At 39.4% G+C, this 24,501-nt stretch overlaps 1 protein-coding gene across 1 annotated transcript in view; it reads left to right on the top strand.

Moving 5' to 3' along the window:
* The window catches only part of LOC115429654 (RIMS-binding protein 2-like), a 79,272-nt gene extending 54,976 nt beyond the window's left edge, over positions 1-24,296 (top strand). The window contains 18 exon segments of the mRNA XM_030149290.1: positions 613-770; positions 926-1,005; positions 1,993-2,102; positions 4,189-4,943; positions 4,946-5,009; positions 5,257-5,280; positions 6,676-6,827; positions 8,449-9,219; positions 9,531-9,686; positions 9,938-10,084; positions 11,740-11,836; positions 13,216-13,344; positions 14,778-14,947; positions 16,334-16,502; positions 16,614-16,714; positions 17,068-17,139; positions 19,890-20,054; positions 22,824-24,296. Coding sequence (XP_030005150.1) covers positions 613-770; positions 926-1,005; positions 1,993-2,102; positions 4,189-4,943; positions 4,946-5,009; positions 5,257-5,280; positions 6,676-6,827; positions 8,449-9,219; positions 9,531-9,686; positions 9,938-10,084; positions 11,740-11,836; positions 13,216-13,344; positions 14,778-14,947; positions 16,334-16,502; positions 16,614-16,714; positions 17,068-17,139; positions 19,890-20,054; positions 22,824-23,054 — 3,551 coding nt within the window. The 3' untranslated portion in view covers positions 23,055-24,296.
* The last annotated feature ends 205 nt before the right edge of the window (positions 24,297-24,501 follow it).

Here is a 24,501-nt window from a genome sequence, read left to right as displayed (position 1 = left end):
ACATAACAGCTGGTTCAGCTCACTCCTGACCAGGGGTGGACCCCATTAATGGGAAAACTGCTTATTCATGATCAATATCTTCCCTAATTGATCACAGGCCTGATGTATGACATGAATGCTGTTTAACAAATTAGTATTCTAAAAGCACACAGGGTAACCTGCACAGCCGGTAGATAGAGCCAAATTTAGCAATGGAGATTTGTACAGTCTGGCAAAGACCAAAGGTCTGTGAAGTGCTGGAAATCCTGTTTTATCTCCTCTTGAAACAGAGGGGGACTCAGTAATGGATTTGTGCTAATGCATAATATTACACACTCACAAACCACAAAACCAAATAATACAGGGGATCCATGTTGTGTCCTCAACCAATTCAGCTGTTTGCACTCTTAGACTGCAGTTCTTCCATTTTCCGCTGTATTTCCTGCATTGGTATTTAGGAAGAAATGTGTTGTAGATGTAAGGTGTTAGTTGGAATGTGACAGCCTTTGCCATGAGGAGTGTTTGTGATACACTCAACTCAACAGGAGATCAATAGCTGTGCAATGAGCAGCAAATGGGTGCAGAAGAAATGACAGGTGCTCTTTATTTGCTATGGAAATCAATGTCTCCCAGGCGATGAGAGCGCGGCAAACACGCCGCAACTGATCTCCCAGTTCTTGCCCTGCCCACCGCAGACTGGAGACAGAGAAAGACCAGAACTGCTGTCTGTCAAATCCAGCACCGTGACAACGGCCCGCCCAAGCAGTCCACTACAGCTGACCCCCTCAGAGGTCAGTCAGCAAAAACCAATTAGTAAATTTTACTTTTACTGTCTGTTTATACTGGATACATTGAATTGAGTTAGTCTTGTCTTTTAACATCATGACCAACTACAAACCATGTTGTGTAGTGTTTATTCCTCTTTGACTGTGCTTTCAATCTGCAGATGGAGGATGAGGCCAGCCCTTCACCCAGGTCCAAGCCTCGCTACACAGGCCAGGTCCGCCTTTGCACTGCCCGATACAGGTAAATGAGACCAGGCTCTGTTGCTGATCAATTCAGTATTTTAGATTACATCATCATGACTTTGCACGTCACATTTTTCATATGTTAACAGAGAGTAGTATCCTCCTAAGACCCAGCTATGGGTTTTCTGTCCACATTTGTGGACAAGAGTTTCACAACTTTATACACAAAAAAAGAAAACTGTCCACCACAAAGGACATTCCATAAAAATTTTTAAAACTGCATCTGAAAAAACTGTTGCATCATGATGTTTCCAATGTAAGCACTTATTTAATTAAAAAAAACAAAAAAGCTTGTACTTTGCTGACATTTCCTGGGTCTCAGGAGGTTAAAGTTACACAGGTGGTCTTGGTCTGGATTGAAACAGATCTGATAAAAAAAAACTAGTTAGAATACTGAATTAACAACATGCTGGAACATGATGACAGTCATCTATACTAACAGACATACCATAGCACCAACATGATGACAGCAGGATGTAGTCTGCCACCAAAATTGCTGTGTGAAAGCTAAACTGACTAATTAGGCACAATGTTATAAAAACTTCTGGATATTGTCAGGAAAGGCTTGATTTGAAAATGTAAAAGTAGAATGAAAGAAATTATGATATCTGAGAAAATGTCTTCTCTTAAGGAACTTAAAGATTACTGACATAATCACAGTACAAATTAAGAGGGAAAACCAAAGCTGATTTTACCAGTAAATCATCTTACATATCTTCTTATATCAAATATATGATATTGCATTGTCCATTGTAGTTTTCATTTAGCTGTCAAGTTTTTGAAAACTGTATTTATTTCTTTTTTTATTTTTATTTCAGATGATGAATTTACCTTTCACTGCTAGTTTTAATTTTACTTTTCACTAACCATAATAAGGCTGATTCTCAACTGTCTTCCAATCTTATAATGAAAGCATGTACAAATTAATAAATAAAGCTACTATTCTGATTGCCAAAAAGCTGAACTTAATTTGCCTCTCTGTCAGTTATAACCCTTATGATGGACCAAATGAGCACCCTGAAGCAGAGCTTCCCCTTGTGGCTGGGAAGTATCTGTACGTGTATGGCAACATGGACGATGATGGCTTCTATGAAGGTGAGAAGCAGAACAAGACTTAGTGTTGTGTGTGAAGTTGTAACTGTGGTGAGATGACATTGAAACTGTGCTTGCAAACTGTGATTTCACCCAATGATCAGCCAGTCTGTAAACATACTGTCAACACAACCACATTTTTAAAGTAATCCTCACTATCAGCTACACAAAAGTCACTGAGATTCTACCGCACTGAACCACCTTTGCACCACTGATTACAACTAATTATTTTTAAGTTTTTAAGTGTGTTATTTTTCTACAAGATGTTTACTATATTTAGTTCAGTTTAATCTAGTTTAAACTTAATTTTCATAGTGCTGATTGGAGTGATTCTCTGACTAATCTCTTTAGAATTATGAAGCCTTCTCCATCAGAGGCAATCCTAATCCCTGCAGCTACCAATCCAGCAGCCAGTGCATCCCACTGCAGAGACAGTAGTACTCAGCTGCAGTGATTCATTAGCTGTGGGCGGTGAGATTGCATGGCATCATGGAGGAGCCTTGTGTTGTGACGAAGGATGGAAGTGCAGGCTTCAGACCAAGCTGTTGTCAAGATGGGACCTTGGTCCCTTTTAGCTTGATGACTAATCCAGTGGGGCTAAGCTTAATCATAAGCAGACACAAAACAACACACACATAGTCACAAGTACACAGACACACAGATGGTCTTATGGTCTCTGCGGAAAAACGGATTGAAGGACAAGAAGATAGGGATTTTTTTTTAAGGGAAACTTAGTTCCTTTGGGTAAAAACTACAAATCTAAGCAGTTTTTCCACTCTGGCCACTTCTCCTACATACTCAAGGGTGTTCCTGGAAATGCTGAAAGCACTAAAGTTCTTGGAAATGTTCAAAACAACGCTTTTCCCAGTTGCGTTTACTGGAGAGGATATAGAGGACAGAATTAGAGCAGCAATGGTTAATGTTACATCTTAAGGAATAGTACATACTGTGTGTTTATGAATCTCCCACCTCTCACTCACTGACTCACTCCCAGCCCACGAAAAAAGTAGCTCGCACTGAAGATTATGTGTGTTTAAGTTATTACTTTCCTTTTCTCTTTAGCTTGTAAGGAGGCATTGTTGAGGATTAACTTCAGGAGGCAGCACAGACAAGCTGATGTGTCTTGTTATGGAGGCAGATGTTGAAAGGTGTTATTTTAATGTAAATGGCAGCTGGCAGCAGGCTGTTTTGTTCATTTATGTGAACATAAAAAATTTAGTGATAAATGCTTTTGTAAAAAAAAAAATGCAACAAATTCACCTTGCAAAATGGCCCTGGCCACATACCTGTAAATATATTCATCTTATCTGTCTATGCTGTTGAGCTCCACTCTCTGAAAACAATTGAAAAGTCACTGCTAAGCCTTATTATGGCACTGGGTGACTTGTTTCTTCTTAATGAAACACAAGGTAAACTAGTTCTATTAAAGTATACTGTTGGCTGTCATTTTTTACTCAAGAGTCTGCAGTCTGCTCAACTCATGGATCTCTACTGTAAAATAATATGGTTCTTTTTAGATTTGAGCCACTTCGCTGAAAGCTAGTGTTCCCTTTATAGTACAGAACACATTTATAGGATAATTTAATATGTCATACATCAAGCATAGTTTGACTTCCCACCTTTGTTGCTGGCAGAGATGCTACATCATTCATGTATCATTGGCTGCATTGTTTATGCTTTGTGCTGTTGTTTTTCATTAAAAGTGTTTCATCTTTAAACTTCCTGGTCATACTAGCAGGCCAAGAATAATATATGGGTAGTACATGGTAATCCTTTATGCAATATGTCAGCCATGTAAAACTCTGTTCCTGTGTGAAAGAATAGGCCTTTGCCGTTTTGATCTATTTATTCCTCATCTGATTTTCCCTCATCAAGAATGTGGGTTGTTGCAGAATGATCTGACTGATATTTTAATGAATTAGCTGAGCTGGAGCTGGACATAGATAGATCACACTGACAGAGAATTGTCACTATGTTGAACTGTTATGACAAGTGCCATGTGTTAGCTCTCCTTTCTAATCCCTCTCTGTCTCATTTACACACAAACCAGTTCTTGTTGCAGCCCTACTAATTTTTTTCTTTGTTTCAGGGGAGCTGCTTGATGGCCAGCGAGGACTTGTCCCTTCCAACTTTGTGGAGTTTGTCCAGGACAAAGAAAAACCAGCAATTCTAGCCGGGGATGGAGGGGAAGACCTCAGTTCACTGGATCATATACCCCTCAGCCTGACTGCGGTGGATGGTGGTGCCTCCCAGGACAGCCTCTTGGGCTCATCTAAAGCCTTGGTTCCCTGTAGCAATGGGACAGGGGGGGCCCTGGACCCTGAGGACCTGGCAGAAGATGTAGTGCCTTATCCCCGAAAGATCACTTTGATAAAGCAGCTGGCACGGAGCGTCATTGTGGCCTGGGAGCCTCCAATAGTGCCTTTGGGCTGGGGGAACATCTCTGGCTACAATGTGTTGGTGGATGGGGAGCTTCGTGCCAGTATACAATATGGAGGTCGGACCAAGTGTCTGCTGGAGAAGCTGGACCTGGACGGCTGTGTTCATCGTGTGTCAGTACAATGTGTCACAGATCGCGGTTTTTCTGATGAGCTGCGCTGCACCTTGTTGGTAGGGGCCAACGTAGTGGTAGCACCGTGTGGTCTGAGGGTGGATGACATCCAGCGTGACACTGCCGAGCTCTCCTGGTTGCCAAGCAACAGTAACTATGGTCACACAGTGTTCCTGGATGGGGCAGAGCATGCAGTGGTAAAGCCAGGAAGATATAGATTACGCTTCCTAAACTTGAAGCCCCTGACAGTTTACAAGGTGACGGTTATGGCACAACCTCACCAAGTTGCCATGGCAACTGCCCGCTGGAGCAGAGAGAGAGGAAAGAGGCTGGTGTGGAGTTCTGCACTCAAGCTGCAGGTTTGCACTGAATATACTGTATATCATAACAATAGTCTCAAAATAACATACTTTATTTGTAATGTTTTTTAGTAGATTTGTCGGAAAGGCGGAGATTGCAGACTACTACAGTTCTCTGTATTTCACTGTAATGTCAGATCTAATATGTGGCATAATGCAGAATATGACTTTTGGTACAGCACTGTGCTGTAGAACAGTACAGTACATTGCCTTACCATACAATTGTTGTGTATTGTATTTTGTCTAGGTCCAACACCATATTGCAGAACAGGTCAGAATGAAAGTCCTGGGCTGGGTTCCCCATAAGTCTTAGCACTAAAGGGTCATTTTCTATTGAGAGATAATGGACAGAAATGACTTTAGTGCTTTGCTACTTTTGGAAGAGGGTTGTCATCATGGCACTAAGAGTGATTATAACATACTGTCTGGTATGAGCAAATAATCAAGGGATCTGGGCAAAATGGCGTTTCTTAAAAAAAAAAAAAGTCCATTTAAAAAACAAAAACTTTTTTTTTAGTTACAAGCAATGTCATCTTTCATTTGCTATTTTCAAAAACAAAAGTTCTTGCTACCAAAAGAGCTTGCAAATGTAGGATTATTTGTTTGTTTTATAAAATAAGGTCTTGACCTTACTATATTTAGTACCTTGAAGTGACTTTTTATCGTGATTTCACTCTGTATGAATGATGCTAAAATTTAATTGAATTTAAACCTGAATTGACTTGAATTTAATTTCATTATTTGACATAACTGAAATGCAGTTTTGCCCAAATTTGCTTTCACAGAGCACACCACTAATTAGTTTAAGAAACAAGCACCAAAAGACATGACCAGTTATTATTCTGTTGACAGTGAGTCATTTCCTCAGCCTATAGCCTAGCCTGGAATAACTTACACTGTATAATACAATACCCCCCCCCTCCACACACACACACACACACTGCTCACTGAAATGACCATTTTGTATCAGTGTGCATTTGCTTCTGCCTGAATGCAGTTGTGCATGTTTTATCCAGTGACCCAGGAGAGTAGAATACAAAGAATGAGCTGTAGTTAGACTGTCTGGATTGTGTCCTGCATGCCGAAACAATAGTGTTTTTTTTTAAAGGGGCCCAGAGGCCTGCATTGTTCAGAAGAGTAGCTTGAGGTAACAGTACAGCGCTAAGCTAGAAGAATACTGTACTGAGACTGGACATGGAGTTCTAAAACTATTCTGTAACAATATATCACTACCACAGGATTTTCTTCCACAACTCAATCTGATTTTCTTAGTTTCTCTCTCTAGTGTTACAGTGTTGTACGATATATTTCAATGTGAATTCATAAACACAGCAGACAGCAACTAGTGAATGTCACCCACTAATGATGTCACAGTATGAATAGTATTTGCATGAATTCTGTATCTAAATGTAATATTCTACATTATGTTATTCTCTCACAAAATATCTACCACAAATTACAAGTAAATCCAATTGTCTTGTATGTTGAATTCTATAGAATACCTTCTCGCCGTCAGTGTGTGCATTTCTGTGCATGGTTGTGCGTATCCCTGTTTGTGCATCTGATGAACCCCTTCCCTTTTCCTTTTGATTGTATGTCAGTACAATTAAAGCAGTAAATAATGACATAAATTATGCATTTCTCACCCGGTTCTCTCGCTGTGCAGGCCCTCCGCTGCCTCCCCAGGACGTGCAGGTGCTCTGTGGACAGGCCCCGGGGGTCCTGCAGGTCCGCTGGAAGCCCCCTATCCTCTCTCCCACAGGCACTTCTAATGGGGCAAATGTCATTGGTTACGCAGTCTGCACTAAAGGACAGAAGGTGAGCAAGCAACTGTCTGAGCCATATTTTGTCTGTTTAAAGAAAGAACAGAGAAGGTGAACAGGCTTTATATGGGCATCATTACAGCTAGGATAATGTTCTTAAAATGGTCAGAGTGGACTGTGTACTCATCATATTGAAAGGCTGGTTTGTAACAAATACAGTTCTCTATGGCATCCTTATTTTCACGGCTTACATCGAGTACACAGACACAGAATAAAAAAAAAAAAAAAACACTTCTTGAAATGTTTAATCATGTTTAGTCTAGTTGAAACATGGCATCGTACATCACAGATGGGATGCTCATGGCCTCTGTTCTTGAATGTGGCATTATGTCATCATAGCTATCTGTGCACCTTGCAGTGCCACCTACTGGTAAATCCGTATCAGTACAAGTCTCTCAAGCCAGGCAGTGTTAACATCTCAGGAAGGTCTATCACGCCCTCTGGTGTCTGCAAAAGTAAGTCAGTCCATGCGTGACAAATTAAAGGAAAAACCTGATATTCTCTTCCTAGATAATAATGCCTGTCCTTAAAACATGAAGGGCCACAGAGCTGTTTGATTAAAAAAGTAATGATCATAGTTATGTGAATGACATGCCATGCACAGTCAGAGCTCAGCTGAACACCTATGAGAGATGTTGAACTAGATATTGACTATTGTATATTAGATAGTAATGATCATCACAACACCAAGTGTGGAAAAAGTGTTTTGGAAGAATTGCGTTCATCTCTTCAGTAGACTACATATCACTGCCAAAAATAATTGAACCTGTTCTAGGTGAGGTCCAAAACCTTGAGATTTTGTTTTTTCTTTTTATTGATCATCTGTCTGTAGTCAATAAATAGTCCCTGATCTGGGGCTTTTTTGGCTTTTTTTTTTTTTAAATCATGTCTCTCAGCATTGACTTACAGATTGAAATAAAAGATAAACAGTAGAGGCCTTTCAGAAAAAAGAAGCATGTAAATTAAAATTTTCATTCCCAATTGGCAGAGCTACAAACTACTATTAATCAGTATATACCCTTAGGTTAGGGATAATAAAAGTGTGATGGAATCATTATGATGCTATGATTATGCTGGTGGACTGGATATATTGATTACTGATTTAAAATCAAAGCTAATGCTCCTCAGCCCACACAGATATATAGAACCAGAGGGTAGTGTGCATAATAAATCATGAATACAACTGCAGATAACAGATAGCATTTCAATATAAAGATAGAAGTTTTCAATAAAAATGGATGGCACACATACGCTCTTCCAAAACTAAGGCCATTTAATGTGGATAAAATCTTGATGGATTTATTTTATAAATCCTGTCAAGTGTCAGTATTTTCTGTCTTTACAATCTGCTGGTTTGGTACAAAGTGAAAAATAAAAATACATTCACCGACACTGACATAAACATTGAAAAGAACAGTCCTTACTTTTTTTGTTTTATTGCAGTCAGATTATTAAATCATTACATTAAAACCTTTTTAGTTTAAATTCTTTTTCTGTCTTTGGTCTGAATACAGTTATTGGATGTATTTTTTCTTTTGCCTACTCAGATTCCATTGTGTTGCTGTTTCTGCTCTTTGTTTGTTTATCTTTCTGACTGGGTTGTCTTTTTAACACAGATAGCTGAGGTGATGTTCCCAATGGCAGACTACGTCACCGTCGAGCTGACGAGGATTCAGTGCCTGGAGGCCCGGGAAGTCATTGTCAGGACACTGTCAGTGCAGGGAGATTCCCAGGACTCCCAAGTCGCCGTCATTCCAAACAACCTGCTCGTGCCTCTACCTCCACTTGCTCTGCCCCCACCAATGCACCAACACACAGGCCCCCCTCCTCACCCACACGCTCCACCCCACATCCAGTCCCCTCATCTTCCCCATACCAAGGCCCAGCTTCCTGCTCCACCTCAGGCGCACGGACAACCACTCCCACCCCACGCTCAACACCCACAACCCCACCCACGGCTGCCTCATCCAGGAGGGCCCCCACAACCACAGCTTCGACCCCCACATGGTCAGCCGCAGCCCTTACATCTTCAACCTCACCCACCCCACCAAGGTCCCAGGCCACAGCACCAACTGCCTCTGCTACCCCACCACCAACCCCACCCTATACCTCAGAGACCAGTAAGTGCCAGAGACCTGGATGCCAAAGAGCAGGCAGCCCATCATGGAGGAGCTATTCCACCTGGCCAGCCGGGCTGGGACCCCACACGCTCTCCCTCATCCCAGCCCATGCAAGGCCACATGCTGGAGGCCCCTCCGCCACCTAACCCCCGATCCCCCTCCCCTCAGAGGATCCTTCCACAGCCTCGAGGCACACTTATTCCAGACACAGTTGCCAAAGCCATCGCCCGAGAAGCAGCACAGAGGGTGGCAGCAGAAAGTGGCAAGGTTTGATTGAAATCCTCTCCTTCTGTTTTGTAGTTACATTTACACTGTTATTTAAACAGGTAGTGAAAAAGGAACAACACTCTGTGCCTACATAAACCAGTTGTGACAGAAATGGTCAGATAATTTGAAAAGTTCTTTGTATAAATGACCTGATTGAGTGCAAAAGAATATTTAGAATACTGTGATTAATATAAACTCACACAAAAATGAACAAATCTGGATCCAGATGCAGTAGCCAACACTGATCTAGTTCCATTGTCAGTCCATGGTAACCGTGGTTCACTTTAAGCACTTTTCTTGCATATTTTCAGGGGGACAGAAGGCCAGGCAGGTACGGAGAGCAGGGTCAGTCATTTCACCAGCATCACTCGGATGAGGAAGAGGAAGATGAGGAAGGATTTGCGCGAATCCGTCGGAGAGGACCCTCTGTTGATGAGTTCCTCAGAGGCTCTGAGTTGGGGAGGCCGGTAGGAAAAGTAGCGACAATCTAGAAGTTTTACCTGCCATGTGTGTGTGTGAGTGTGTTTGTGTGTGTGCATGTGCATGCATGTCTGGGTAATGCATGCCTACACTCTGTGCCTATGTGTCTGTGTGTGCTTATAGGAGTGTGTTTGTCATCCATGTTTAGGTGCTCATATGAATGTGTGCATGTTTATATGTATGTGGACTTACACAATTGTGTCTGTGTGTTTGTATTTGTTTGTGTGACTGCCAAAAGCCTCACTATAGTCACAATGAAGATTATCACAGCGAAAGCAGCCGGGGCTCTGACCTGTCTGACATCATGGAAGAGGATGAGGAGGAGCTGTACTCTGAGATGCAGCTGGAAGAGGGACGGCGACGCAACTCGCACAACACACCCAAGGTGCAGTTCTTTGCACTTATTCTCAACCCAATAGTCATGAAACACCCAAATCTATTATTATGTAATGAACTGCACAGGCACAGATACTTCAACTGAGACTGCTGCCTTGACTTGCATTTGATGTTCTGACGTGTGTGTTATGTTTTAATGAAGTAACAACATCAAACAGAAAACAGATATAACAAAGGAGATTGGGTTGGAATGACAAAGGTTGGCTGGGTTGAAATATTTCAGCACCAAGTAGAGAAACATAATCTGTTTCTATCATTGTATTTTTAAGCCATTGCATCTTAAAAGCTTGATGAAATGACAAAAATTATCATAGTCTGAGGTAGTTTTTGTCTTTTTAGTTAATGTACTTAAAACTTCAGTGTGCAGAAACCATATGGAAAGCAAAACATGTACACATACCATATAATCTAAACAAGAGGACTTGTGCATTTTGCTCGTCACCATCTTTGCTTTTTGGAGCACAAAGGGTAACGGTTGAACTAATAGTCGCTTACTGGCAGTGAATGATCCTTCTCGTTATTCTTCAGTCTCAACAAAAAAAAAACAGCATCACAGCCACTTTGGAAGGGAATCAGCAACAAAATGTATTTCTTCTACTTTGTTCTTCACTGCTGGTTTGTTTGCTCCAAATCCTCTGATGGAAGCACACTTACTACAAATTTTCATGCACACTTTTTGCTGCATCTCATAAATTCACAACGATTAATTTGACAATTATATGGAAATACAGTCTATCAGTGTCCCAGCCTGGAACATCTTTGTATGGATCGGTTCAAGCTTCTCTCCTATTTACAGAGCTAGGCATGTGCACAAACAATAGATTTTTTTTTATTGCGCATATAGAACAACAGCTAGTGGAGTGTGAGGTGATATGTGCTGAATTTGACAAAAAAGTGTATGGGATTAGAATGACTTATTTAACCCAGTAATCACAAACTGTATTGCTGTAGTAAGCATGGAAATTAAACATGCTACAATAATATTGCCTACATTCAACAACTTAGTGCATCAGTGATTGTATTAACTAGAAGTGCACATCTGCGTGGCTAAAGCAGAGCAATGATGGACATGACAAAGAAACAGATTGCACTAAGGCAAGAAACACATGCATGGATATATTTGGCCCTCTGGCTCCAGATGAAAGAAAGGTCAGAAGTGTGTTGAGATGATCCCCATAGGCTTGACATGGATGTTTTGCCTTGTTAAGGATTGCTAGAAAAATAGACTTATTTTTATGCACCATAGAAACAAATTGACATCTGTGAGATTAGATTTGTTTTAGCATGATGGAGACACAGGAAGAGACTTTACCACTCCTCAGAGAGACAACACACTGCAGGTTATTTTCTCTGACATGGATGTATTTGGTAACAAATGTCAAAGGTCAATCATTATAACAGTATTGCTTCACTTTGGTCCGATTTCTGCAGGCTTGTGCTTGTGTTTGTGTCTCCCGTATGTGTCTGTTGTGTTTCAGTGTGTCTGCCTGTGAGTGCTGCATGATTTTGTTTACACACAGTACACAAATAAGTATGCTAATGCGTGTTTCTTCACATGATGTATGCAAGTATGTCCACATGCCTGTGAGCAACTGATGAGTGCTAAATGTTTGTGAAGGTTTTCTGTGCTTATTTGCACTTTAGACAAACAATCCTGCCGGAGGCCGTCATGACCGGGACACAGGGAGAAGAATTCATCATGGTGGTCCTCAGAGGCGACCCCTGATGGTCCCTTCCATTGGTCAGTATGGGACAGTGGAGATGAGTTTGTTTTCTGTGCCATAGTATTGTACTGTGTGTTGCTGTGTTCAAACCCTCATGAGCTTCTTTTTGTCTCCAGATCACCTCTGTGGTTATGAACCACCACATATTCTCATATTTTTCATTAAGTTAAATCTTGCACAAAGTAATTTGTTGAAAAAAGCTTAAAGCTATAATATACAACATTTCCACATTAACACCACATTGAAATTAGTTGAAATGACTAGGCCTGTGTTATAATGTTATGTAAAATATGCTGACTAATTATGATGTTCTAATTAGGGTTGTAAGCAAATTTTCAACACATTTGAGTACTGGTGTAACAGAATAACTCCCCCCCCAGACAAGCCACCCCACCCCCACCACCATGGCATCGTGCCATAGTGCATTGTCTTTTTCTGAGAAGATTCAGGAAGTACACAACTACTTGTCATCAGGATCATACCCCGATAGACTAAAAGCGCCTTTTATTTATTATTTTTTTAGGAGGTACATGTCCTTATGTATGTAATATTTGTACATTGCAATCAGTATAATATAATTTTGATGTAATATCTACCATCTTCTATCCGGGGGGAAAGTTGTCCAGGGGGGCAGTTATCCTGTTACACCAGCAGACTGATTTTCCAACTGATAGATAATAGTGTTGTCATCTATGTTCAGCCCTAAAACCCTAGTCTTTATAAAAGCACACAAAATTGCACATGGCATTTTACACCTTTATTTCCTCAATATGGTGTCCATAGTTGTACTATGTTGCCTGTTCTGATACTAGTTAAGAATCTGGGTCAAATTTCTCTCCCGTCCGGTTCTAGGCAAGTTTACCAACCAGTAAATCACCAACTTAAAGCTTAAGGTCTGTTCAGTTTTTTCCAGTCCTGATTAAGATCTGATACAGGACAACTGGTTGCAGCACAACAAGCACACAGATAAATATGTGAGAAAGAAAGATAACAACACATTAACACAATGCAATTCTGATCAGATTTAATAATAGATTTGTACAAAAAATTCCTGAAAAGGTAACATAACCATTTAATAATCTGATTTCACTGGGAACAAACTAGTATTTGTAACAGTTCCTCCTAAACACGTTTTTAGCATGAGCCTGAAGGCAGAGCAGTGAACTCTGGGTACAGGGTGTGATCGCTGTTTGAGAGCACAGTTAGAGCTTAATAGAAAACGCTTCTGTCAAACAAATTACACTGGACTTTTTTGTTTGTTTCCTGTGATCTTCTCTGTGTTTCCAACAATGCCATTGCTTTAGGTCCTAACACAAATCTTGAGTTAACATTTTGGGATGGGAAGCTTGAACTTTGCATTGTAACTTCACCACACTTTGATTGGTGTTTCCTGTAGAGGTAACCTCTGAGAATAACAGTGAGGGAAACCTCTCCCCCATCACTGAGGATGTTTACTATGGCAAACTACCTCGGCACAGGACGTGGTCATCCCGCAGGCACATGGGCGGCACCCGGTCTCCCCATGGTATGTGCTGCTGCCTGCAGTCCTGTCTTTAACACCACAGCACGGCAACAAAATGCCACAAGCACCTGGAAAGAAGTAGCTGTGGACACATGCGAGTGCTTGTTTCTACTTTAATTAAATAATACAAGTTATGATTATGCTTACAGTTGAACAGCATGACGACACTGCACTGAAATGATAGACCCACTGGCAAGCCAAACCTGGGGTCCAGGATGAACATTTCAACAGTTGCGGATGAAACATGATTGACTGCTCAGAGAATGCCTCACTCACTGCACTGAAACTCCAGATGCCTGCTAAACCCCTTTCCCCTGTGGTCCAACCACACACCCACACCTGAAAATGAAGCATTCATGCATGGAATTAAAAATATATTGGTCTTAGATGCTAGAGAATGACTACACTCTCACTGCATTAATATTTAGTTAGATGTTTTGCGTTGCGTTGCGTTGCGTTTTTTTTTTTTCTGGACATTTGAGTTTGAAATAAGTTGCTGGTGATTCAGATGTCCCTTATCACTTCTGTAAGATGGCATATGCATTTATGGGAGCCGTTTTGCATCATGCTTGTTATTACAAGCTTTAAAATAAAGCATTTGCCAGACTATACAGTATCACACTTCACTTGTCAATAAATGGCAGGCTCACAACAAGCTTCACTCTGCAAAACTCTGAAGGCTTTGCTTTATATCTTTAGAAGTAAGTAATATTTTGAGGAATTCAACTAAATATGCAGTTTGATTAACTTTAGGTGCATATTGTCACTTTTCTGTATTATGCATGTCAGAGTCTTGTGTGTTGTGTTGTGACCATTAATCACTTTTGTGTTTTGCACCATAGTTTGTCTCGCTGCTCATTTGTCGCTCACTGCATAGTCACATATGAAAACTGACACAAAGGACACAAGAATACATGAAAGGTGTAGGAGTGTATGTGGGTGCATGTGTGGGTTTAAGTATGTAAACTATGTGACTGGTTACAAAAATCTGCCTGCATGCTGAAAGATACAAATACATCAAGACAAGAAAATCCTCTAACCAAAAAAAAAAAAAAGCAAAAAAGCTTTTCATTTAATTTGAAACCTGGTCTAAAATATCGAACACTGTCCACACATTTGTCTTTTCTGCAGTAATTGGTTTTGTCACCAAATATTCACACAATTTGAAGAAAACACATTTTAAGACTAAGCCTTAAAATCTTCTCAGATTTGTGACCAGATACCACAAACAGGCTCTTTTTATATTAAGTGCCTATTTTTGGTAAGCAATAGATATTTGGCTCTTTTATTTAATTTATACAACCCTTTTTTCGTTATTACTGTTAAATATATATGAGAATCAAACCTTCCCGCCTGTTTTGTGTGTTGGGTCACTTTCATTGGTTGCTCTGTCAGTGTTTGCATATCAATGTAATGTTCTATTTTTCTCTTTAAAGATGGCTACAGGGATCGAGATCGCCGCTCACCCACGTACTATGATGAGTCAGAGCCAGAGGACTCTTTCCGGATCTTTGTGGCCCTTTTTGACTACGATCCTCTTTCCATGTCCCCAAATCCAGATGCAGCTGATGAGGAGCTGCCCTTCAAAGAGGGGCAGATCATAAGGGTGGGAGTTTACAATTAAGATGTTTTGATATTCTGACATACAGAACATTATCATTCTATTTGAGTGCAATTTGTTTTGCTTTAGGAGCCCATTGTGTACAATTTAGAGGGTTTTAAGAAACTTTAATTGAAGAAATGGAACATAAACATCATTATGTTTTCTGTGGTGTAACAACTGAAAATAAGAGTCAATGTGTGTTTGGATTTCCTTAGAATGAGCCCAAAACAGACTTTTAACAGGTGGCATCCAACATTAAGGGGGCATTATTGTCACTCACGAGAATAGAATTAATATACTTTTAACTAAAATCCCAGAAATGATGAAACCGAATGACAAGGGTGACAAATTTTTGCACCCATTGTAGGAGAAATGTAGTCCTCCATTTCACCACTGGATGTTGCTAAATATTGCACACTGAGATTTATATATGTAGTGTTTATTGGCACAGAGACCGTTATGCAGCATAGATTATTGCCACATATCCAAGCATTTATAGCCTAAGCTAATTTGCAATGCCCGTGCCTTGCTGGGCTTTTTTAGTATATAAAACTCAATGACATAAACAAAACTGTACAAAATGCAAACACAATTACTGCAGAATACAATGACTAGACAAACTACATTACAATAAAAATACAACAGAGCAAGACGCACTGAGAAATTCATAGCAATATGGCTGTGGCCTCTGAACAAAATAATTCAGATTCAGTGAAAATGATTTCAGTTAGAATCTAGTTTGAGTTTCACAAACAGTGGAACAGCCATATACAGATTTTTAGTTTTAGGCAAATTTAATGACATGCTCAAAAATGATCAAGTTTCATTTCTTTAGAACAGGACAGTGATCTTATTGGTGTCTTGTCCAAAATTTTAATTGCTCAATTATGTATCATTGAAGAAGCTTGTTTATTGGCTGTTCACTTCCATCCATCTTTTCAATCAAATCAGTTTTCATACATTTCTCTCTTTCATTTTTATTTTTGAGCGTTAAGGCTAATAAATAAAACAGTTTCTCTGTTTAGTGCCTACAAGTGTGGATTTTGCATTTTCAAACTGCTGTATTAGTGCAGCCGTCAAGCTCTGTTTTTGCAGTGAAAGACATTTTATTTACTGCAGCAGCTGTCAGTGGTGCACCAAAGTCATTAAAAATATATAATAATTTTGTACAGTCCTTAATTGACCATTGAAATTGTTCAGAGCCGTGCTTGTTTGACGATGAAACTGGTTATAATACACATGAGTATGTTTTATAACTCTACCATTCCAGTTGAAAAACAACTTAATATCTCTTCCAGAGGGCTTCTAATGACCACCCCAAACTATTCTTTGGAAATCATGTGGTTTTCAGAGATCTAAACATCACTCTTTCACTTGCTTATCCACCAGGTGTACGGTGATAAAGACACAGATGGGTTTTACAGAGGGGAAGTAAGGGGGAGGATGGGGCTGATCCCCTGTAACATGGTGTCAGAGATCCGAGCGGAGGATGACGAGACTATGGACCAGCTCATCAAACAGGGCTTCCTGCCCCTCAGTACCCCTGTGGACCGGATAGGTATGACACAATGTGACTACCTACTTACACAAACAGACTGAAAACTTAAATATTGGAACCCAGAACATGAAAGAAAATATTTACTGTGACCTTTTTTTCTCACGAACACAGAGCAGAACAGAAGAGGCCTCCGTCGAGATCAGGCTTCGAGGAGGATGGTGGCTCTGTACGACTATGACCCCCGAGAGAGCTCCCCTAATGTCGATGTTGAGGTATCACTGCTAAGGACTCAGGTTACTTACAATACAATACTAGGATGAGTGCTTTATCAGAGCACAACAAGAATAAACTGATACTCCTCATCATACACTGTTTTTAGATATGCAGATTTGAATTCAGTGTCTGCATCGACAAACTGTACTATCATATTAAAAATAAAGATATCACAGTGAAATATGGAAACAAAACAATGTTCATGTATAAATAAAGGATATAAAGGAATTCCACATTTCCTTCTTGTAATGAATCTAGACTGAATCAAAGTAAAACCTCATGCTATGATTCACAGTAATGACCTTTACAAGGGTCATATTCTCTTTATATCTTGTTCTCTGTGTCGTCATAGGCTGAGCTGACCTTCTCCGCTGGCGACATCATCGCTGTGTTTGGAGATATCGATGAAGACGGGTTTTACAATGTGAGTCCTACCTGTCCATGTTTATTTATCTGCCCTTTGTATTGAAGCACAACTATAGTCTGGATTGGCCCTTATTTTTTAACCAAGCTCTACAGCATCTAAAGAGAGGAGGAAAACAGGGAAAAAAATTATTTGCATCATAGACATTTACTGTTAACTGGTTAACTGCAGATTTTTGTGTTACTGGAAGAAAGGTGTTTGTTATTAAAATTTAAATTATGAAACTCGAGATTAATAATGAATTCATTTATCAGTTGAATGCTCATTTAATTTGCATTATAATCTAGAGCATAACAAAAAACACTAGTGATAAAAACAATAGCAAGGACACTCATTAAGCAATAAAGTCTAAATAATAATTGAAGTGAATAAAATGAGAAATGTGGATCATGGGAGATAAAGAAAACAGCAGAAGGCAATTCAGTAAAACAGTAAATCATTTTTAAACAGATGTGTGTGAACACCAGAGAGAGGTACTTGAAACTTGTGCCACAAGTTCTGTTGTAGGAGAATAAAACCATTGAATATTATTTTTTATTATAGTCACCCATTACTAGAGTGGTTAAGAGCACCAAATGCATTGTCCCCATTGATTCCTATCACACTGTTTTTTCTATCATACAAAGGCAGAAAAAGGCAAAAAGCTGTTGTTTATAAATCGGAAAGAAACTCAGAGAAGAGAAAATTGAATACCAGGTAAATTTAGGATTGTAGCTCTGTGGAATAATATGCACATTACAGTAAAATGTGTTTAATAGTCATCAATAACCACTTCTACCTGTAATGTAGACTGTATAAAGGATGTACAGGGTGGGGAAGCAAAATTTACAATGAACATTTAGTTGTTTTTTCTCAGCAGGCACTGCGTCAATTGTTTTGAAACCAAACATATATTGATGTCATAATCATACCTAACACTATTATCCATACCTTTTCAGAAACTTTTGCCCATATGAGTAATCAGGAAAGCAAACGTCAAAGAGTGTGTGATTTGCTGAATGCACTCGTCACACCAAAGGAGATTTCAAAAATAGTTGGAGTGTCCATAAAGACTGTTTATAAAGTAAAGAAGAGAATGACTATGAGCAAAACTATTACTAGAAAGTCTGGAAGATACTATTAAAGAAGAATGGGAGAAGTTGTCACCCGAATATTTGAGGAACACTTGCGCAAGTTTCAGGAAGCATGTGAAGGCAGTTATTGAGAAAGAAGGAGGACACATAGAATAAAAACATTTTCTATTATGTAAATTTTCTTGTGGCAAATAAATTCTCATGACTTTCAATAAACTAATTGGTCATACACTGTCTTTTAATCCCTGTCTCAAAATATTGTAAATTTTGCTTCCCCACCCTGTAGATATAGCCACCGTGATATCCTTTTTAGGCGAGAGGAGTTTGTGGAGGAAATCAGGATCAGAATCAGAAATACTTTATTACTCCCAGGCTGGGAAATAATTTGTCGCAGCATAAACAGAACAAAGAGAAGACAAAGTGCAAAAGACTGGGTGAATCTTTCTGCTCACTTCCTGAAAACACCAACCAGACTACCTGCGTCAATGTTGTAAATGTTGTTTGCTTCTCCCATGTAATATCAGCTTTGTGCGAAATTGATTAACGCTACTTTGTGAGACCACAATAATGTCAACTTCATGTCATTTACAACTACATTAATAAACTTGTTATTTGACAGACAGTATAGCCATGTGTGATACTAAAAGAGTGCTAACATTAGCTATGTTGTGTTAGCAGACAGTATAGGTTAATGTTATGTACTCTAAGGTAGCGCCAGGATACTTCTTCAATAATGCGCATACGAAAATGCTTTGATATGTGTATTAGTATAATCTAATAACTACAACAAAAGGGGGGCTGTCATGTAGAGATAAGAACATATTTACTCATTAAACAGAAGCTCAGGATGTCAGACTCAACATGTAAACAAGCTGTCAGTCACACTTACTGATTAGTCTCTTGTGACAGCACCTAACTGTTAAAACAGCTCATAATCATGCATAATTTTAAGCCTTAACATAATTTACACAGGTGAGTTAAAAAAAAACAAAACATCACACATATGTGGTTTTCATGAAGTGTGAAATTAATGACAGAGAACAATATTGCACGTAACATAGCCTGTTATTCAAACACAAAATGAGGTTTCAAGCAGGTTGTCTGGGTAATAAAGGAAGGCAGATAAGGTATTGGTGTCTGGATGTAGTGCTGTAGTGCACGATACCACATACAAGTAATACCACATACCACAGCAAATAAATAAAAATCTACTATATCCTCTTGAGACCCAGCAATGCATTTTTGTTGTTGATAGGGGACAAGAGTTTTACAGCTTTTCATAAATATATATTAAAAAAAAAAACAGAACTGTCCACTGCAAAGGACATTCCATGAAAAAAAAATGTATCTGAAAAAAAAACTGTTGCATTATTTTGTTTCCAATCAATTATTTAATGTAAAAAAAGCTAAACTTGTACTTCCTTGGGTCTCAGGAGGCTGGCAGCCTGGTTCTGCAGTTTTAATGTAATATAATCTGTCAGGGTTGAGTTGCTTTTGCAGCTGGCCTCATGTGGCCAGTCGAAGAACTACAGGTTTTGGCACCAGGTTGTTGGCGTCATTTTTCAGCCCTGGAGGTTGCCGCTGCGCCTCTTACAGAGCTGCTCAGACGGCTGAGGCATCATCTCTCTTTTCTCCACCGACTGTGTTTAATCCTTTTCTCTCATTTCGGGCCCTCAGGGTGAGATAAACGGCCACCGCGGTCTGGTTCCCTCCAACTTCCTGGAAGAAGTGCCTGATGACGTGGAGGTGTATCTGACGGATACTCCATCCCACTACCCCCAGGAAGAGCCTGCCAACCGGCCCCCTGCCAACTCCGCCGCCTCCATCTCAGAGGGCAAACGGGTACATCATCATCGCCGCTCTCAGCGCTAGGCCCTGTGTTCATCCATCCTCCGTCCTCTCTCTTGATTTCCGTCTCTTGCTTCCTCCACTTGCCGTCTGTGTGCTGTTCATTGTGTGTGTTTGTCCATGTGGTGACAGTGGTGACTCTATACAAACTAACAACCCCCTCCCTCACCCTTTGGAAAAGGGGACAAAAACCCAGTTTAACACCTTTCTGAGTCTCAGAGAAAGGAAGAAGCAAAGCCTGACATGGACAGAGAGAGGCTCTGCGGGTGATTTATGCATGTAGCACTGGTAAAGGAGGACTTGAAAAAGGCTCAACTCATTTCGTACACATGATAATTTGGTACTTCTTTGCACTGAAACACAAAATCAAATTGTGGTTATTGTGTATAATTATAGTAAGTGCTTTATTAACACATACAAATTGCTACCCAATGACACAGAAATAAATTAAAGCATGCCTTTTTCAGAGTATAACTTGATACATTTTATAAAGTTCTTGGCTCGACTGCTGTATTTCCTTAAAGAGGCTTTGTTTCTTTATGTATATTGCACACACATCAAACAATCTATTTTTCAGCCCTGTTGACAGTGGATATGCCATGTTTGCTCTGAGCTCGACAGACTAAACTAACCACAGCGCTGAGACATCCATACTGTATTGTTACAACTGAACAATAAAAGAAAAAAATTGGATATTAAAAACATTTCTTTTTGCGCTCTGTGTCCATGTGTGTTGGTGTTGTTGTTGGCGTTGTTGTTGTTTTCAGTTTTCATAGTGGTGTGGGTTTTACCAACAGTGACGATGCTGCCACATCTGATTTCTTTTTTGTTTTTCCTCACCCGCTTGGCAAAACAAAACAAACAAACAGAAGAAGATTGTTCATTTCACACCATAAATGGCTCTGTCTGCCTTGTACAGTAAGTCAGCAACTTGAGATACCAAACTCGTGGCTCTAATGCACACAGCTGGAAAAGATTTTTATACCGAATCTAACATTATGGAAGCACTTGTCGAGTGTTCCTGTAATGGATTGATGTAGGTGAAACATATAACATCTGTTCCTGATTCAGTTTGACTAAAACAAGTATGAAAAAGTGCAAATTACACACAAAAGCTCAATAGTTTATGATTCATCTCCAACAATTCAACTCCCATCTCATACGCTACCACATCAAGTGTGAAATCTGACCTGTGTGTATCTGGCTAATGCATTAGAAGAGAAGGCTGGTATCTACAGTTGTGTCCCTGGGTGTTGTACTGTATATGATCGTACTCTATGTTCCCTCATGGCCTCCTGATGGTGAATCTCTTCGGCTCTGTGGTGTGCTAATGTTCCTTCTCAACATTCGATGGCTTCCTCGTCAGTTTTTCTTCTTTCTGCATTACGTACAGTGTGTTTGTGTGTGATGATATTTCTCGTGTGAAACCTCCACACGAGCAGAACCAAAAGACAGAAACACATTTTCACGGGTCATATCTGAGAAAATACACTTAACCAGAATAGGCTAAAATATGCTACACCTTCATTCTATCAATTTCAAAGACAAAGAAAGACTTTGACTGTTTTATTTAAGTAGTGAATGAAACTTGAATTGAAAGCATACATCATTCTGTAAGTTACACATCTTTTTCTTCTTCTGTGGTTATGTTTAAATTTAGTGGCTGCACAACTTAAACAATATTTAATTTATGTAAGCTTTTAATCAGCAGTGTAAATGCACCATATTGTAACTGGAAATACGAACTGACATGATTCTAAGTGCAAATTAACATGCAGTTTTGGTCCTCAGATAAAGACATAAGTTATATTACTGCAACTGTGTTTAACAATACATTTTATTTTATTTTATTTTAGAAGCCGATAGACAAGTTGCCAATTTAGACAATAGTAATGTCCAATTACTCTTTAAGTGGACGTTAATAATAGTAAAAAAAAAAAAGACTAGGATCTTTCTTGCTTTGTACTTGCTTACTGATAAACTTCTTCATTGGAGGTTATTATAATCTAAATGGACAAAAGTATTGGGACATATTGAATGCCGGTGTTTCCGTCTTTGACAAATTTCAAATGACAAATGTCATAATGTAAATTTATATTGCATCAAATATTGCAATATTTTTTTTTATTTTGTCTTTAGGGTTATATGTATGTTTGTCATTTTATGTTTGTATTACTCACTGTTTTAATTGTTTTACATGTTCTACATCTAGATTTCAGAACTGTTTGTCCCATTCTGACCATAAATAATGATTTTAAACCACAAGTAACCACAGTTTCTTCAATTCTCACTCAAGAAGAAAAATCAGCCCTTAAACCTTAACGAAATATTAACTCAACATTTATTGTGACAATTATCAACAACTGACATTAACATTTTATCTCGATAATATAAAATCAATACGTATGGGAAGTCCTACAAGTTGAAGGCGTAATGTGTGCCAGTATTTTTGTCCATATAGTTTTTTCTTTTTAATTAATCTACTTCAGTATATTTTATTTGAGATATTTGTTCGTAATGAACTCCAGGTTTTTGAAAATTAGATGAGTGAAACAGAGCAAAAACTGTTCAAATTTTGAAGGATGTTTATAATTAGCACTATCCCTTGACTTTAATAGAACAGTTGACACAGTTTGAAAACCTACACTAACTTGATCAAGTACATTTTTTAAAGGTGAAGGCCGTAGAATGTAGGTCAAATGTTGTTTCCTTTGTAATTCGCTGCCCCATGCCTCCACACCTCCCCGCTGCTTCTCTCCTCAGGTCACCACAGAAACCACAGACACGGTCAACAATGACACCACACCCGTCCGAGCGCCATCCCCCATTGTCCGGCCCCTCCTCCCGGGTACCATGAGACCCCTCAGCCCCACGAGGGGCCCCCACATCCCCACGCTGGATCCCCGGGACCCTCATGACCTGGCAAACAAGAAGAAGAAGGGGCTGCTGTCGAAGGGGAAGAAGCTGCTGAAGAGACTGTCCCCTGTGAAATAGAAGACAAATAATGTACAATAAACGCACACGTTGGGCTCTGTATATTGCATCCATACAATCAACTCGGATCCACATGACAGAGAGGATGTGAGCTTTGTCTTCTGGACTGTATGAGCCTATTTGAATATAACCAGTGAAACAATTATTCATGTTTGGTGATGGATACAAATCAACTGAATTATGTACAGTGCAGTGCCAAAAACAAGAGAGAGGTCACCCACAGACACAAGAACATATTACTGTGATGTATTTTAAATCAAGGGATACTTAAAATGAAAAAAAGAAGGAAAAAAAAAACTAACTAGGATTTTCATGACATGTATTTTCTCTTTTCTTTAGCATTAGTCAAAGAAATTTCACTTGTGCATTTATTTCAAGCAGGGTAGCTGTGAATACAAAGCATATGGTTACACAAGTTTCCAAAAGGCTTTTCTCAGCAAAAAAAACAGACATTTTTTTGTGGAGTATTGATGTTAACACAAGAAAACAGACAGTATACTCCTCTAAGAACATCACAAATAGACTACACTGTTATTGAGGCATTCTGTGAAGCAATGCTGGCTGCTAACACAAAAGGCTTTATTTGGTGCAATATCAATGAAAGGTAGCACGTGGGGAGAAAAGGGAACATTTTACCCGTGATTCAACAGGAGGGAGGGTATTTTTTATTTTATTTATTTAATTTTTTTTTTTTTGATGGAAGGAATTCAAAAGGAATTGCAGATTAGCAACAGGGCATTAATAAGAGTGTGAGAGAAACACCGGGCAAGCTAAGCTGTCTCAGTGGCCTTTATGAAAACAAAAAGAGCACGACTTTCCTCGTTTAATTACATTTGACAAGCTTGATTTACAGGTTTTTTGTTCAGTGACGGGTTGCTTGTGCTTTGTCATTTCTGAAAAGCGAATAAGAGCAGAGATGTTTGTCGTCCTCGCTGTCAGACTGTCATGAAACGCCTAGTTCAAGACTAAATTGTGTGTCTGTCTTCCTCTTGCACAAAAGTGGGTGTTGTTGTGTCTGATGATTGGTTAACGATGTTTTGTGTGCCTGTGTGTGTGTACGTGTGTGTGTGTAAGGTTGTGTGTGACTGCATTCCTGTTTTGCACCTTTCATATTTATTGTTCATTCTTTTTCTTTTCTGAAGGAGAGGACATGTACTTAGCTGTCCTGTGATCTGTAGTGATGTGCTGCTACCTCCATCGCCTGTGCACTGTTGAATTGAGTTGTCTCACGTCAAAAAAACACAGAGAGTGAAGTTTAAACCAAGCCTGAATAACTAGCTAGATCGGGATTTTATGTCTAGTAGATTTACGCCACTAAATGCTTATACGTAATAAATCTGAACTAGACCAGATTTGACATTATTCCTATCCTATCATTTTGTAACACCAATGCAATCCTCCCCTTTCTTTTTTCTTTATTTAACCATTTACACCTTTAAATAATGCA

The sequence above is a fragment of the Sphaeramia orbicularis genome, chromosome 12 (assembly GCF_902148855.1).
Source record: "Sphaeramia orbicularis chromosome 12, fSphaOr1.1, whole genome shotgun sequence".
In the NCBI taxonomy this organism is placed as follows: domain Eukaryota; kingdom Metazoa; phylum Chordata; class Actinopteri; order Kurtiformes; family Apogonidae; genus Sphaeramia; species Sphaeramia orbicularis.
Note: the sequence above shows the minus strand (reverse complement) of the source record. Positions and strands in the feature narration are given on the sequence as shown.